This window comes from Sinocyclocheilus anshuiensis, unplaced genomic scaffold, assembly GCF_001515605.1.
Source record: "Sinocyclocheilus anshuiensis isolate Anshui unplaced genomic scaffold, SAMN03320099.WGS_v1.1 scaffold288, whole genome shotgun sequence".
Lineage (NCBI taxonomy): Eukaryota > Metazoa > Chordata > Actinopteri > Cypriniformes > Cyprinidae > Sinocyclocheilus > Sinocyclocheilus anshuiensis.
In genome coordinates, this window is record NW_015558570.1 from 587,231 (window position 1) to 601,769 (window position 14,539).

The following is a 14,539-nucleotide window of genomic DNA, read 5'->3' on the forward strand; positions in this document are numbered from 1 at the left end:
CACTTATAAGTCTGTGATCCGCCGTAAAGCAAGAAGAAGAAGACGCATCACGCGCCTGCTGTCGAGGACACGTTCAGGACACTTCATTTGCTGTGCATCACAGGTAAAAAATGATATAAATACTGTTCAGTTTCTTGCACAGACCGATCGTATCATGTCTTTACACATCAATGTATAGTCACGAGCCACAGGGTTTAATTTGGTTTTGTTTGTGTATGTTTTTTTTTACTCTCAAAGCCGTGATTCCCATTCACTTCCATTATAAGACTGACAGACTGCAACGGTTTGATGTGCATCACAGGTAAAAAATGATATAAATACTGTTCAGTTTCTTGCACAGACCGATCGTATCATGTCTTTACACATCAATGTATAGTCACGAGCCACAGGGTTTAATTTGGTTTTGTTTGTGTATGTTTTTTTTACTCTCAAAGCCGTGATTCCCATTCACTTCCATTACAAGACTGTCAGACTGCAACGGTTTGAGTTAAAAATCTTAATTTGTGTTCTACTGAAGAAACAAAGTCACCTACACCTTGGATGCCCTGGGGGTAAGCAGATAAACATAAAATTTTCTTTTTTGGGTGAACTATACCTTTAAGCAATGTCCTGTTACTGTGGAAAAGTCCTAAATACTGAATGTTAGTTAATATGGGATGTTGCAGCATTACAGCATCGAAGACAGAGGTAATGTGTCCTGATAAGAAAATAAATGAAAAAGACAGAAAACCCAGATGTATTGCATTATTCACAGAGATTTATGGGTTTGGTTGTCAATCACTTCCCTCATAAAATGGCCATAAATCATGTACCGTTGTCTTTTCTGTTAGACAGTATACATACTTTGTAACTTCAAATCAAATGTGTAGATAACTCTTTAGTGAATAATTATTTTTAAGGAGAATAAATAGAAAAAATAATCAAAACTTCTGAAAAATATGTGAACCAAAGTCACTAAAAAAGTGAGAAGTCGTAGTAGCAATAAGACACACGAGGGCTTTTTCCTCCCTTACAATGATAAAAATAACTGTAACATATAGAGCCATAGCTTAATGTTAAAAAAACTGCACCAACAGCACTATGACAAATGACATGTTTAATAAAGAATTAATATTTGATGGATAAATCTGGAGCGTATGGTCAAAGGTAATTAGTAACACCAGATTTTCTGGATTTTACTAGAAATGATTTTATGTAATTATTTTAGTTTCCTGTTTGGGTTGAAGGTATGCAACAGTTTGTTGTTGTGTCTACGTTTGAGAAAGTTTAGGATCTGTAAATCTGATTTCGTCATATCAGATGATTCACTTTGCGCTGTAAAGATAACTTGTGGATTTTAGTGTTTTACACCGAGTAAAGCAATAAGCAGAAGTCCACTAGATACTAAATCGATTACACAGTAAACCAAACACACAATGACTGATTGTTTAAGTAAAAAAAATTAAAATTTGGTACATTAATAAGTTAATACATAAATATGTGGTTTGAAATAAGTCTAGCAAGCCTTTCCGGAGATAAAATACCAGAAATAGGAATGATGGGTTGAACCATAATTTAAGCGAACATTATCAGCAACACCATTGCACCATTCTATTAAAGGGGTCATATGATGCGATTTCAATTTTTCCTTTCTCTTTGGAGTGTTACAAGCTCTTGGTGCATAAAGAAGATCTGTAAAGTTGCAAAGACTAAAGTCTCAAATCCAAAGAGATATTCTTTATAAAAGTTAAGTCAGCCACGCCTACCTAAAATGGCTCGTTCTAACACGCCCCCACATATCTACATCACTATGTGGGAAGATTTGCATAACACCGCCCAAATGTTCACGCAAAGAAAGAAGGCGTAACTTTTATTCTCGCTGTAGTATTGTTGTTGCCGCCGCCATGTTGTGAAGGCACTGTGTATTTCGTTGTGAAAGCGAAACTACTTTGTTTGGCCTTCCAAAAGAGGACGATATCTGCTTCGTCATGCCTGGAGCTGATACATGCTGGTCGCTGAGGAAATACAACAACTTTGCGCTGTGGATTACTGGATCGGCTTTCACTGTGGACGAAGCGGATTCCAGCCCGGGGTCGTCACATATGGTTGCCGCAAGCCCTCCGGACGCTCCTTCGTCGAATCCGCCGTGTACAGTATGTGGAAAATAATGTGTTTTTTGAACCTTAAACCGCATAAACACATTTAATTGCACCAAATACACCAAATAATGTTATTTTTAGCAAAATCATATGACCTTTTTAAGCCTGTTTAACTGTTTACTTTGTTTCCATATCCTTTTAGTCCTTACATGGCATATGACACTCACTTGGCTTTGACACTGCTAAGCCTAGTCCAAATAAAAAGGTTTTCAATAGCGGATGGCCATTCACAATAAAGGGTGAAACTTCATCCGTGTTTGGAAAGAGCTGAATTGTATAATGGACTCTCTAAAGTGAATTGAACCCAATGATAAAAATGAAATCACTGGACCGGCAAATAAATCTGTTGCGTTCATTGGCGCACTCTGTAAATTGAATATGTCAATAAAATTAAACTCCTAACGTATAATATGATCCTCGTTAGTTTTCTATTGTTTCTGTATTATGTGTTCCATATGTCTGTTGTTTTATTGCAGAAAATGTTTTACCTCAAGTAACTTTTCAATGTCTGGCTTAATTAGCGATTGAAAATGTCATTTCGCGATAATATCGTTGCATTTCTTTTCTCTCAGAAATTACTTTCTCAGCGTTCTCCTCAAAGCGTTGGGTGGGTTTCATTAGCATAACTAGCCTACTTTTCTTGGTTAGTTCCCGAACAAGGCCTCTTTCCAGGACAGGCTATTGCCCAGGCTATTGTTATTTTAGCTCCCACCCAGTCATAGACTCTCTTTAAATTAGCTATCAAATAGCCAGATCACATTTCATTGGACTCCTGTGGCCTGTTGCCCTCTATTTAAACGCTCATCAGAGGACATTGCAACGTAATCGATGTTGCACCAGCTAGTATAAATCCGCTATGTATTTTCCTATTGTTTCCTTTGCTTTGAGATGTTTAGCAGCACCCAATGACTTTGACTTTACTGACTAAATCCATTGAAGAATTAATCATTATGAACCACAGAAGTGTAGAGTCATGGCTGCCGAGGAAGAATTTGACATTCTTCTGTCTTGGCAAATTGAGAAAGCATATATATTCTTTGGGACATTTGATAGCATCTTTAACTAATGTTAATTCAGTTAGCCAGAGGTTTGTAAAGTGCACATGAATGGACACGGGCAGACTGAGTGCAATTTGCAGAGGCAATTTGATTTGAGTAGTTTTTGAGTGGATACTGGTCGCTGACTGTTCAACAGAGGCCGAAACGATTATGCTAGTTTTCCGGCAGCTGATGGTTGTCCTCTTGCTACTCTGGCCTGTGTAAGCATATCACACGGCTTTACAAAGCTGCTTTCTGGACACACATTTGGTCACTTTTTGAGAGGTGGTATTGTTTTTCTCACGTTCTGAATCTTTTACGTTTTTTCTCTGTAGTACGTTAGCATGAAGTGTTAGCGTTTGTGTCATAGCCAATATGTGGCTAGCTAATATCAATCATTGGGATTCTGCCTGTTTTTGAAGTGTTAGACTGATGTACACCATGAGATATCCAAATATCGACTGTGAAAAGATGAAAAGAAGGAAGATAGATGGTGACTAGACATTTTTTTTGGCACCATGTGCTCTGTTCTCGCTAATAAGATTATGTAGTGAATGGTACATTGTTCAGAATGAGCTTGTATGTCCGCCTGGGGAGATGCAAGGTTAATAAATCCTAGCGATCAAAGTGTCTGGTCAGCATGACTCTGGCGATGATCTTATTTTCTAGCTGAGAGAGTTGCTGTTAACATGGTGTTCAAAAGGAATTGCTGAGTTGTCGCTCTCTCTTTTCCTCTCTGCCGGTCAGTCCAGCTCCATAATGAGATTTGTTCTGCTTCACATCTCCTTTGTCTGGCTAAGTGAAAGTGACCTCTCATTTGGTGTGTTGTAGCACGCTAACACTTTCAAGATTTCTTTGTAATTATAATACAGCAATCTGTACAATGTCCTATAAAAGCCTGTTTTTATAGATGAAATTTAAAAGAAAGGTGCAATTGTCAGATATAAAGTCATGTTGTAGGATGTTGGAAGTTGCAATTACGAGGAAAAAAAAAAGAGTTCTCAAAGTGTGACTTTACATCTTGCAACATGACTCTGACATTTTTCCTCATAATTGTGAATTTATATCTCCAATGTGACTTTACGATCATGAGAAACGAACAGTTGTGAGATTTAAAGTTGCAGTTATGTGGGAAAAAATTGCAGTTGTGATAAATAGAGTGATAAAAGTCACAATTGTGTGAAACAAGGGCGGGTTGCAGGTTGTAATTATGAGGAAAAAATTGTGATATGTAGAGTCACATTGCAGGATATGAATGGATATTGCAGTTATTAGGAAAATAATTGCAATTGTGGTATTGTGAGATATAAAGCACAATGATGAGAAACAAAGTTGCATTTATGATGTATAGGGTAATAATTACTTTTTATTTTGTATTTACTTGATAAAAATTAATTAATTTTTATATACACAGAGCTATTTTTAATAAATACATGCCCACAGCATTGCATTCTAGCATTGTGTTCACTAATATGTATATATGCTACAATTTGCCACGTATTGTACATATTACTGGAGACAGCATTTAGGAGATGCCTACACCTTCACACACACCTATAATGCCTTAAAGCATTCACCCAAAAATGAAAATTCTGTCATTAATTACTCACCCTCATGTCGTTTAAAACCCGTAAGACCTTCATTCATCTTCGGAACACAAATTAAGATATTTTTGATGGAATCTGAGAGCTGTCTGACCCTGCATAGACAGCAACGCAACTGAAATTTTCCCAAGTCCAGAAACGTAGCAAGGAGATCTGTAAAATAATCCATGTGACATCAGTGGTTCATCCGCAGTTATACGAAGCTACGAGAATACTTTTTGTGCGCAAAAGAAACAAAAAAAACCACTTTATTCGAGTGATGTGGAGGAGACAAATTGTTGAATAAAGTCGTTATTTTTTTTTTCTTTTGCGCACAAAAAGTATTCTCGTAGCTTCGTATAATTGCGGTTGTAGGTTGAACCACTGATGTCACATGGATTATTTTACAGATCTCCTTGCTACGTTTCTGGACTTGGGAACATTTCAGTTGCGTTGCTGTCTATGCAGGGTCAGACAGCTCTCAGATTCCATCGAAAATATCTTAATTTGTGTTCCGAAGATGAACGAAGGTCTTACGGGTTTGAAACGACATGAGGGTGAGTAATTAATGACAGAATTTTCATTTTTGGGTGAACTATCCCTTTAAATGCTGCCTACGTAGGCAGCTCATGCCAGTGGTTTGGGAGTAACTTGTTGTTCAGTTGATCAGTTCAGTGGTTGGCTTCGCTTACACTATTGATTTATGGAGGTCAGTGCTGAATATGATCACAAGTGAGTTTGAATTGTTCACGTTTAAATCGGAGACAGACAAACGTTTGTTGTTGTGTCCAAAGTACTTGCTGAGTCGTAGTTCTTGGCTATGAAGGCACTTTAAAGTTTTGGAGGAAGTCAAATTATGAATAATATAACCAATAAAACATCTGGGCTTCCATGTGTTGTTTTATTCATCAAATTTCAACAAATCCTCATCTGGTTCACAACACGCAAGAGCTCTCTACAGTCACTGGTGATGCTGTCTGAAATACTCCCAATAGATTAACTGCTTGTTTGAGTGCAGAATAAATTCCAGATACCATCATGTGTACTAGCATTGTTTACTTTGAATTACATATTGCAGTCCATTAATTCAAAGCAGTACCTAAGCATTTACATGTGGCCAGTCTTATTTATTGTTTTGATGCAAATATACATGTCCTGTTTAACCAAGAAGAATGTTTTTAGAAGAGCTGGTTGGAAAGAAGATGCATTTTGGAAACTCTTGTGATGGGGAAATCAAAACTATTGCATCATTTATTATATATTATAAATTTGTAGATTCGCTTTAAAAAGCTCATGACCTGCATAGCAGTATGAATTGTGTCAATTTAACAGGTCTTTGACTCACTATCGATGATGAAACAAGCTTCTTTCTTATGGCTTTACTTTTCATATCAGCAGCCGAGACGTTCCAGCACATGGTCTTCAAAAAAACTGGTAGCATGGAATCAAAGATGGTTCATGAGTTGACTATTACACTTTTAGTAAGGCAGACTAGTTTATCTAGATTTTCACTAGATTTGCACTACTGCTCCAACTATATTTAGGTGAAATATGTTTGATATTTGTATTGAGCTGTGTCTCAATGTTTTCTTGAATGTCCTGTCACTAGCTTTGCATTTTAAAATGTTATGTCAAGTTAAAAACAGTTCAGCTTTTAAAGTCGACGTTAATTGTGGTTTGCAACATTTTAATTAAGGTGACATTCTGATTCATGAGTGAATCAGCATATCCAATAATGAGAAAAAATGTAGTGGGCCATTTTATTTGATTTTATTTTGCTTTATTTTGAATAATGCAAAGTGGACATTATGTACCATGGAACTAAAAGCTAGTTTGTTAAAGCAATGACTACACTACACAGAATGCTAGTTTGCTAAAACAACAATTAAATAGAATGTTAGCATACTAAAACAATGGGTGCATCTCAGTCAACTCCCGAGCTTGTAAATCAGTATATCATGTACACAAATACAGTCACTGTTAAGTACCCTGGCTCACTGCACATTGGGACAGTGATTTCTCAAATTGCGGCAACATGACTGCGTACAACTTCAACGGACAACATTGTAGAACCTCACCGTTGGTATTAAAGAACAACAGGCTGGACCAATCTCTTTTTGATATTATTTTTTATTCTCACATTGCTCTGCTACATGTTCTTACAACATTTCAGCCGAATATTAATTATAAATGTTAACTAGATGTGTTCACTACCTGTCTAGCGAAGTGTGTTTATGCTGAAATATACTAAAAAAACGGTTTGCCTTTTCAAATCTTCGCGTGTCATTATATATATCGAGTTGGCTCTTGTGGTTTATGTTTTGCTCTTCAGAAATGTGACATAATTTTCAGTAAGGTAGCATAGTGAGCATCGATGCTCCCTAGTTTTTGTGGTGCATTGTGGGATTTTTCAGGGAGCGAATGTTCCAGTGCGCTCGAAGGATTTTGCAATTGAGACAGCCCTTAAAATGGCCGACTCCCTGATCAGTGCCCTGACTACTGAACTAGGGAGCTGATTGAGACGTACCCAATGGCTTAATAGAATGCTAGTTGCTAAAACAGTGGGTAAATAGAAAGCTAGGTTGCTAAAACAACAGCCAAATAGAATACCGGTTTGCTAAAACATAACCTAATGAAATGCTAGTTTGCTAAAATAACAGCTAAATAGAATGTTAAATTGATGCTAAAACAACAGCTAAAAAGAATGCTAGTTTGCTAAAGGACTAAATAAAGTGCTAATATACTAAAACAACAGCTACACCTCTGCTCCGCTCCCCCTCTCCGAGCAAAGCTCTCTTTCAATCGCTAGCCCGTTTCTCCCGACAAGGCTCATGCATTGTTTGTCTGGGATCACCCTTGTAATCAGGGTTAAGAGCAAATCTGCCTCATGTTATGCAACAAGCTCAAATCGCAGGTCTGGGAAGAGGGGAGCAAAAGCTTTAAGCTTTAAGCCACCATGGGACAACAAGCTTTATAGCGACGGATGGGAATTTGCTAGACAAAAACGCTCCTTTATTCTATCAAAACTAACCCGGTTGTTCTCAAAATAGCAGTGAAAACAATTTCCGTTTTGCTTAATACTCCTCTAAGCAATGAGATTTGAACACAATCCAGATCTGTATAATTAAACGATTTTCAATATGATCATTTAGACTGATCTTTTTACCTCTTGTTTTTCAGATTTGGATATGCACCTGTGTCCATTTATTGCTGTACATGACAGTTGCTGCCTATTCCAGTGAATTAGGAAATCCCATTACAGATGACATCAAGAAGATTTCTTTGTTGGTAAGAGCTTGGACATTCTTATCTCTCCGGTGCCGGGGCTTTTTTTCCATGCGTATTTTGTGAAAGACAACAGCGAAGGCTGATTTATCGATGCTCTGGGGGAAAGCGCTGAAATGTATTTCATGTGTTTTGGAATGAAAGCCCCAGACATGTGGTTCAGAGTATGATGATAGAGTCGTATGCATAAATCAAATGCTTCACTGCAGACAGTCTTTTTAGGATCATCAAAAATCATCAGCCTGAAAGGATTATTGAGTTTATCGCTTTATTGGAACATATGAGTTGTGTAATGGCATTTGCTTTACTTTAGCAAAATATTTATGAAGTATGATGCCAAATCACTGTGCGTGCCATATGCTGAAAGGTTGATAACCAGTGATTAAAATGTTTGGAAGTAGATATGTAAGATATGTTTGTGGCTTCCATAACTATACCTTAGCTAAGGTTATAAAGCAAATTAGAGTAATTCCATGTTTACATTGTAGTTACTTACTAGTAAACTTTCATTTTTGCGTCTTTATTGATGATGAAATGACCATGTGCATTGTAGTTTTTGGCACTTAGAATCGGCTTTCTTTCTCTCCTATTAGAAACAGAATATTCCAAAAGACTACAAGATTACATTACGTTATATACCTAAAGAAGTGGTGAGTTGTTATTATTCAGTTTTTATTGAATCGTTCATGGCAATAAAAGCAAACACAGTGATAATCTAGTAATGTCTTTTATTTTTCTTCAAGAGTGGTATGTGCTGGGTAAAGCTAAATGTATTTCACTTGGAGGTGAGCTTAAAAGGCCTGGCGCAGAAGTTTGGGAACATATCCTCCAATAAAGATAATATGGGCACTTTGGTCCAAATACTGCAAGAGATGCGGTATCACATTGGACATGGCTTGGTAAGTTACCTCAACCAAGTGATCACAATAACAACTGTATTTCATGCAGAAATCTTGAAATATCTAGTATGTTTTGTTATTTTGTTACAATATTGTTAGTCAGCTATAAAAAAATAAATTCTATGAATATCACACTGAGTGAGGAACTTTTGTAAAACGATTTGGAAAAAAACAGTACAATCTGCAACGTTCCCTAATTTCTTTTTTTTTAATAGTTTAAAATAAATAAAAATATTGATTTATTTATTTATTTAGAAGTAAAACATTGTAACCGATGAACAAGAAACTAACTATTCATCTTGTAAAGCAGTGCAAAATCTGGTATGTTTTATTAAGGTTTTATTAATTTCTTTTTCAATTATAGTTGTAAATAATTTCTATAAAATGAATATTTATTATTAAAATGTATATATATATATATATATCTTTTATTTTTTACTTAAATTTATATTTTTATTTAAAACTATTTTTTAAACTATTTATTTGTATTCGTTTTAAGTAACATTGCAACCAGTGAGCAAGGTTTATAAAACTATTATTAATTTTGAATAATTAATTTTTTCTATTTATTCATATTTCTATTCAAAATGTTTTAAAAAAAACTATTCATTTTTTTATTATTTTTAAGTAAAGCATTGCAACAAATGATCCACTTGTAAATCGAAACCATTTTTTTCTGATTCATCAGGAGGATTCAATGCTAGAATTCGATTGTCACTACGTAAATGAGATGTGGCTTACGGCAAAGTATTTTGAATTTGTGGAGGACTTTTTCAACACTGCCAATTCGTCAAGGGATGTTGAGGATTGTGAGCCCCCACCATGTCCCACATCCACAAAAACAACAGTAACGACAACTACAACAGCGTCGACAACGTCAGCGCAACATAGTACAAATGGTGAGGCGCATGTCATAACCAGTCTAAAAGGCCTTGCGAAGGCATGGTTCACATATTGCAGAGTGTTGTCTGTGTCGTTTTTAATGAAGCTATTGAGAAACCACAGAATGTCGTTTGTGGAAGGCCGCCCATTTGCAGCTGAGGTTTTAGATGTTCACACCCGCTTTTAAATCACATCTCTTGTGGCAGCTTTGGTTGCAATTTTGCGCATGTTGTGTGTGTGTGTGGGTGGATGTGTGTGTGTGTTCCACGTCTTTTCATACGAAGCCACTGGACAAAACAAGAGAGGCAACATGTTTTTGTCAGCAGTATTATGACAGAGTCTCAGCAGAGTTTCAAAACCAAGAGATGCTCCCTAGTGAACGGCATGAAAGGGTGAACAGAATCGAAGTCCAATTGTCACCATGTTGATTACAGAGCAATCTTCAGATCTTCCCAAGCGCAAGCTCTTTCTTTCTAAAAGCGGACAGATCAGATCTTTCATGGGGCGGAGAGAAAAGGAGATTGTTTCTGACTTTTTAAGCATCTAACAATGAACGGTTTCTATCTGAGACTTTTAATGCTTCTCTGTTTCTGGCTTTCTCTAGAGAAACGTAACGGTTTGCCTGATGACCCCGAAAAAGGTGAGTTATCACATAAATGTCTTGAGTCATCACTATTGTATGCATCCAAGGGATAGTTGATCCAAAAATGAAAAAGAAAAAAAATCATTTACCTACCCTCATGTTGTTCCAAACATGCATGGCACAAGAAGAAATACTGCTGTTTTTGTCAGCTAGCCAAAACAAAAAAAAACAACAAGAAATGACATGATGTTGAATAAATGTTGAAAGAAATTTTATTATTTTATTTTGTCCTTTAACATTTATTTGAAGATAACTATCCAGCTATCCATAGAGGAAACAAGAAATGACTTGAGGGCGAGTAAATGATTTATTTGATTTAATTTCATTTTATTTAGGGTAATCTATTCCTCTACTAATTATTTGCGGAACACTGTCCAATGACATTAGGTTGACAGAATTTTTATTTTATTTTATTTTTTATTGTAGTTTTTTATTTATTTTGAGTGATCTATCTCTTTAACATTTATTTCAAGAGAACTATCCAGTTAAGCAGGTCAGATGTTGGATTTAGTTCTCAACAGATATACCCTGATATATCTATAAGGTTTATCTTGCTCTCTGTCACAGTTCAACAAGAGCATCTTTGCAAACTGATGAAACCAGTCTTATTTTTCTGTAGGGGCATTCCTTCCGAAAGTTGTGCAGAGCAGTCTTATGTCGCTCCTAGCCATCCCGTTCATCGCCGTGGTGGTGTTTCTGATGATCTGGAAGGTACGTGTGGTGGAGTGCCCTGCTGAGCCTTCAACATCACAGCCTTTTCGCTTTAAATCCTGATTGGTATTTTTCTTTGTTCTTTTGTAATGCAGATTAAATCTAGAAGAAACGCCCCTCAAACTGAACGAAGTCCGGAAGAAGGTCCCGCCCTTTTCTCAGGAGAGGAAGCCAATATACCCCCATTAGAAGTGGAGATATCTGAAAAGTAATGTCTGCAACAGTCAAACACTTACATTGAGCCCCAACATTTGTGAAAACTTAAGCTAAACTTCAAATTGGTTGTTGCATAGGAAATTAAATGCATTATTAAATAAATCATATTTATTCTTTAATAAATATTTTTTGTTTTATAATATGAAACCTAACAAATTATTTTGCATTATTATTATTATTCTTTATTAAGTGTCCAAACATTTTTGAGGTCTATTTTTGTCCTGCCTATTCAGATGTTTCAACACACCAATTAACACCAACTTCCTGTTTTCCTTTTCCAGAAACAGATTAAATATTATCATGGCAGTGTAAATCCAGCCCCAGCTTAACCAACGCAGGTAAATAATGTTCTTGTAATAAATAAAGTATTAACTTAACCTGCTTTACCACATACTGTTATCGATGAATAAAGTTTCACAGAGGCCGCAGCCATAATTTTGTTTCTCATTTACAACATTTCAGCCACTCCTTCAGACGGCACAACGGACAGGAACAAACAAGCACCACCTCCGAAAGATTCTCTTACTGAACTTCTAGTTGTGAAGGACGCATACTGGCCTGAAACGCAACAAACTGCTCTTTGAGAACTGATGCCCTCTCTTATCAACCACTGCTGAGCCCTTTGGGGTAGATAAGGTTGCTCCTTCTGAGAGTCACTCTTCATGCTCTTCAAAGCTTCCTTCTCCTCTTGGAGACCGCAAGGAGACTGTGCAGGAGGAATTCGATGAAAAACAGAATGAAAGCAACACGGCATTGGATTCAACCGGAGATGTCAAATAGCCAAGCGCATTTTTTCGAGCGCAGGAGCCGCAGTTCAGAGGGAGGGCAGCCATATTGTTGCTTGAGAGCAGATGGCTATCTAAAAGGAGTTAAAGCAGAATTGACTACCTCCAGCTGCACTGGTCCATCTCCTTCTTTCTTTCTTCGTCCTTGTTCTCTCTCTTTCTTTTGGTCTGGGTGTCCAGATAGACGCCTTCTCAGTTTTTTGAGTGCTTGAATCAGTAAAGTCATTCTCAGATTGTATCATCTGATTTGTGAATCGTTTTTGTTGTCACTATAGACTGGTGGTGTGGACTTAATTTATTTATTACTGAATATGACATGACACCTGCATGGCAACAAATATCGATTGAGATGATGAATACACGATCGTCTCAACCTTAAAACATATCCCGCAATCCTTAAACGCTTATGTATTTCCGTACGTTCATACTAGCCGCTACCTTGTAAGAACCAATATAGCTTCTCAGCTGCTAGACGCAGTTACGTGAATCTTGTTTTTAATGCTGTTTATCAAATATTAAAGTCTTTTCAGTACATCCGCGATTAATGTAGTTAGTTTCACATTATGGCTTTTTATAAAGTCTGTTTCAGTGTTTTTAAAGTCCTTTAGTCAAAGAAAATTCCTGGTGGCTGCTAATTTTATAGACGACTCAGCTTTTGTCAATGGTCATGAGAGTTTTATAGTTGGTAGATTTTAATTAAGAATTAAAATCTGATTTTTCTGCTGTACTAGAGTGAGATGCATCTGTCAGACTTAAAATATGGGTCAAAATGAACTCAACTAGTATTACATAAAAAACAAAATGGTACACCTCTCACTACGAAAAGCGACTTGTTTGAATACAGAAATTCAGTGGTCCTTTGACGCCGTCGGAAGATCTCGCTAGCAGTACAAAGTAACCGTAATATAAAACCTACATGTATGCTTCTACTTGTATTTTTGTGCCTTTTAATAGCATGGATCTCCCTGTAAAGATTCTTTCTGGATAACCAGCCATATATTTATTACAGAAAAAATATATATATAATAATGATATTGCACTAGTTATATTCAAGAAAATTCCTCTAGGACATTTCAGTTGACTTTCCAAGAAAAGCATAACACGATCAGGTTCCGGCTTCGGTCTCCTGCTGAGTACGAATCAATTTATGCATGTTCACATCTGACGTCTTACATGGTTTGCACTTACATTTCTGTACATACTGATTTATGATAGCTACGACTCATATAGATAGATAAGTGCTAATGATTTTGAGACAAAACTCAGAGGTGATTTGATTTGTACCCTGCTTTCTCCAACTGGTTGTAATGATCTATATATATCCTGTGTTGTGGGGAATAACCTGTTGTCTGCCCAGTCTTCGTTTCTTAATTAGAGCACATCAGTTTTTTTTTTTAAGATACAGTATGTAATGTGAAGTTGACATTTGGTGAGTACTATCTTGTCCTGGTTAAGGTGGATGTTTACAAAACCTCGTATTAACATTGGCAGCAATCGAAATGTCTCTCATTGTAGTGTTCCACCGATTTTCATGCAGTTAGTCCGACAATCTGAGTCATTCTGAAGCTCTCGGTGGGGCATATCAGTGTAAGTATTTGCTTTTTCCATCACAGATCTCCTGTAATCCGCTCCAGACCATTTCAGTGTAGTTCAGGGCAGCGCTGGTAATGTTACAACATGAGGTCACAGATGATAAACATGCAAAATTCATTTTTACACTCGAATTGATTCAGGAACCTCAGTGAACTGGAGAAGTTCTCAGTCTGTCTTCATGAAGCTTCCTTTGGCGTCTTTGTTGGTGCTCTGATAAGGTTCCATGTAAAGAGTCATTAAGTAATTGTGACAAATAAGCTGCACCATAGAAATCTTCATAAGTGGAACATTCCTACATGTTGTATGAGTTTTGTTTGTGAAAACTGTGAAAAAGTGAGCTAAGACCCCCCCAAAACACAAACCACAAACCACAGACCACATGAGCCAGCCAGTGAAATTCCCACCACTGCCCTGAAACTACTGGGAAGGCACTGTTGCTCTGTTTTGTGATGCTGAGATGAGAGGGACGTACAAGGGAACCATACCAGGATTTTTCAGATTTGGCACATCCCAACTGCCGCAATTGGATCCTGCATCATATTTGTAAGACTGCAGAACACAGCTAGTCAGGAAGCCAGTCAGGGTGCCAAAAGTAAACAAGGAACTGTGGCCCAGTCATTGACTGGGTGACAGTCTACGGTATTCTGTATTTTATAAGAATATATGCAAATATATGTATGAGATGTGAATAAAGTACATTTATCCACCATCGCTGAGGCTTGGGTGGGCTTCTCATTACGACTAATAAAACCATGATAGTGACAGTT

At 36.9% G+C, this 14,539-nt stretch overlaps 1 protein-coding gene across 1 annotated transcript in view; it reads left to right on the plus strand.

Annotated features, from left to right (window-relative positions):
• The window catches only part of LOC107679601 (kit ligand-like), a 17,748-nt gene extending 3,209 nt beyond the window's left edge, over positions 1-14,539 (plus strand). Inside the window, exons 2-10 of the mRNA XM_016475197.1 lie at positions 7,939-8,046; positions 8,637-8,693; positions 8,787-8,942; positions 9,631-9,841; positions 10,429-10,464; positions 11,087-11,178; positions 11,274-11,386; positions 11,676-11,732; positions 11,857-14,539. Coding sequence (XP_016330683.1) covers positions 7,939-8,046; positions 8,637-8,693; positions 8,787-8,942; positions 9,631-9,841; positions 10,429-10,464; positions 11,087-11,178; positions 11,274-11,386; positions 11,676-11,706 — 804 coding nt within the window. The 3' untranslated portion in view covers positions 11,707-11,732; positions 11,857-14,539. The remainder of the gene's footprint in view (positions 1-7,938; positions 8,047-8,636; positions 8,694-8,786; positions 8,943-9,630; positions 9,842-10,428; positions 10,465-11,086; positions 11,179-11,273; positions 11,387-11,675; positions 11,733-11,856) is intronic.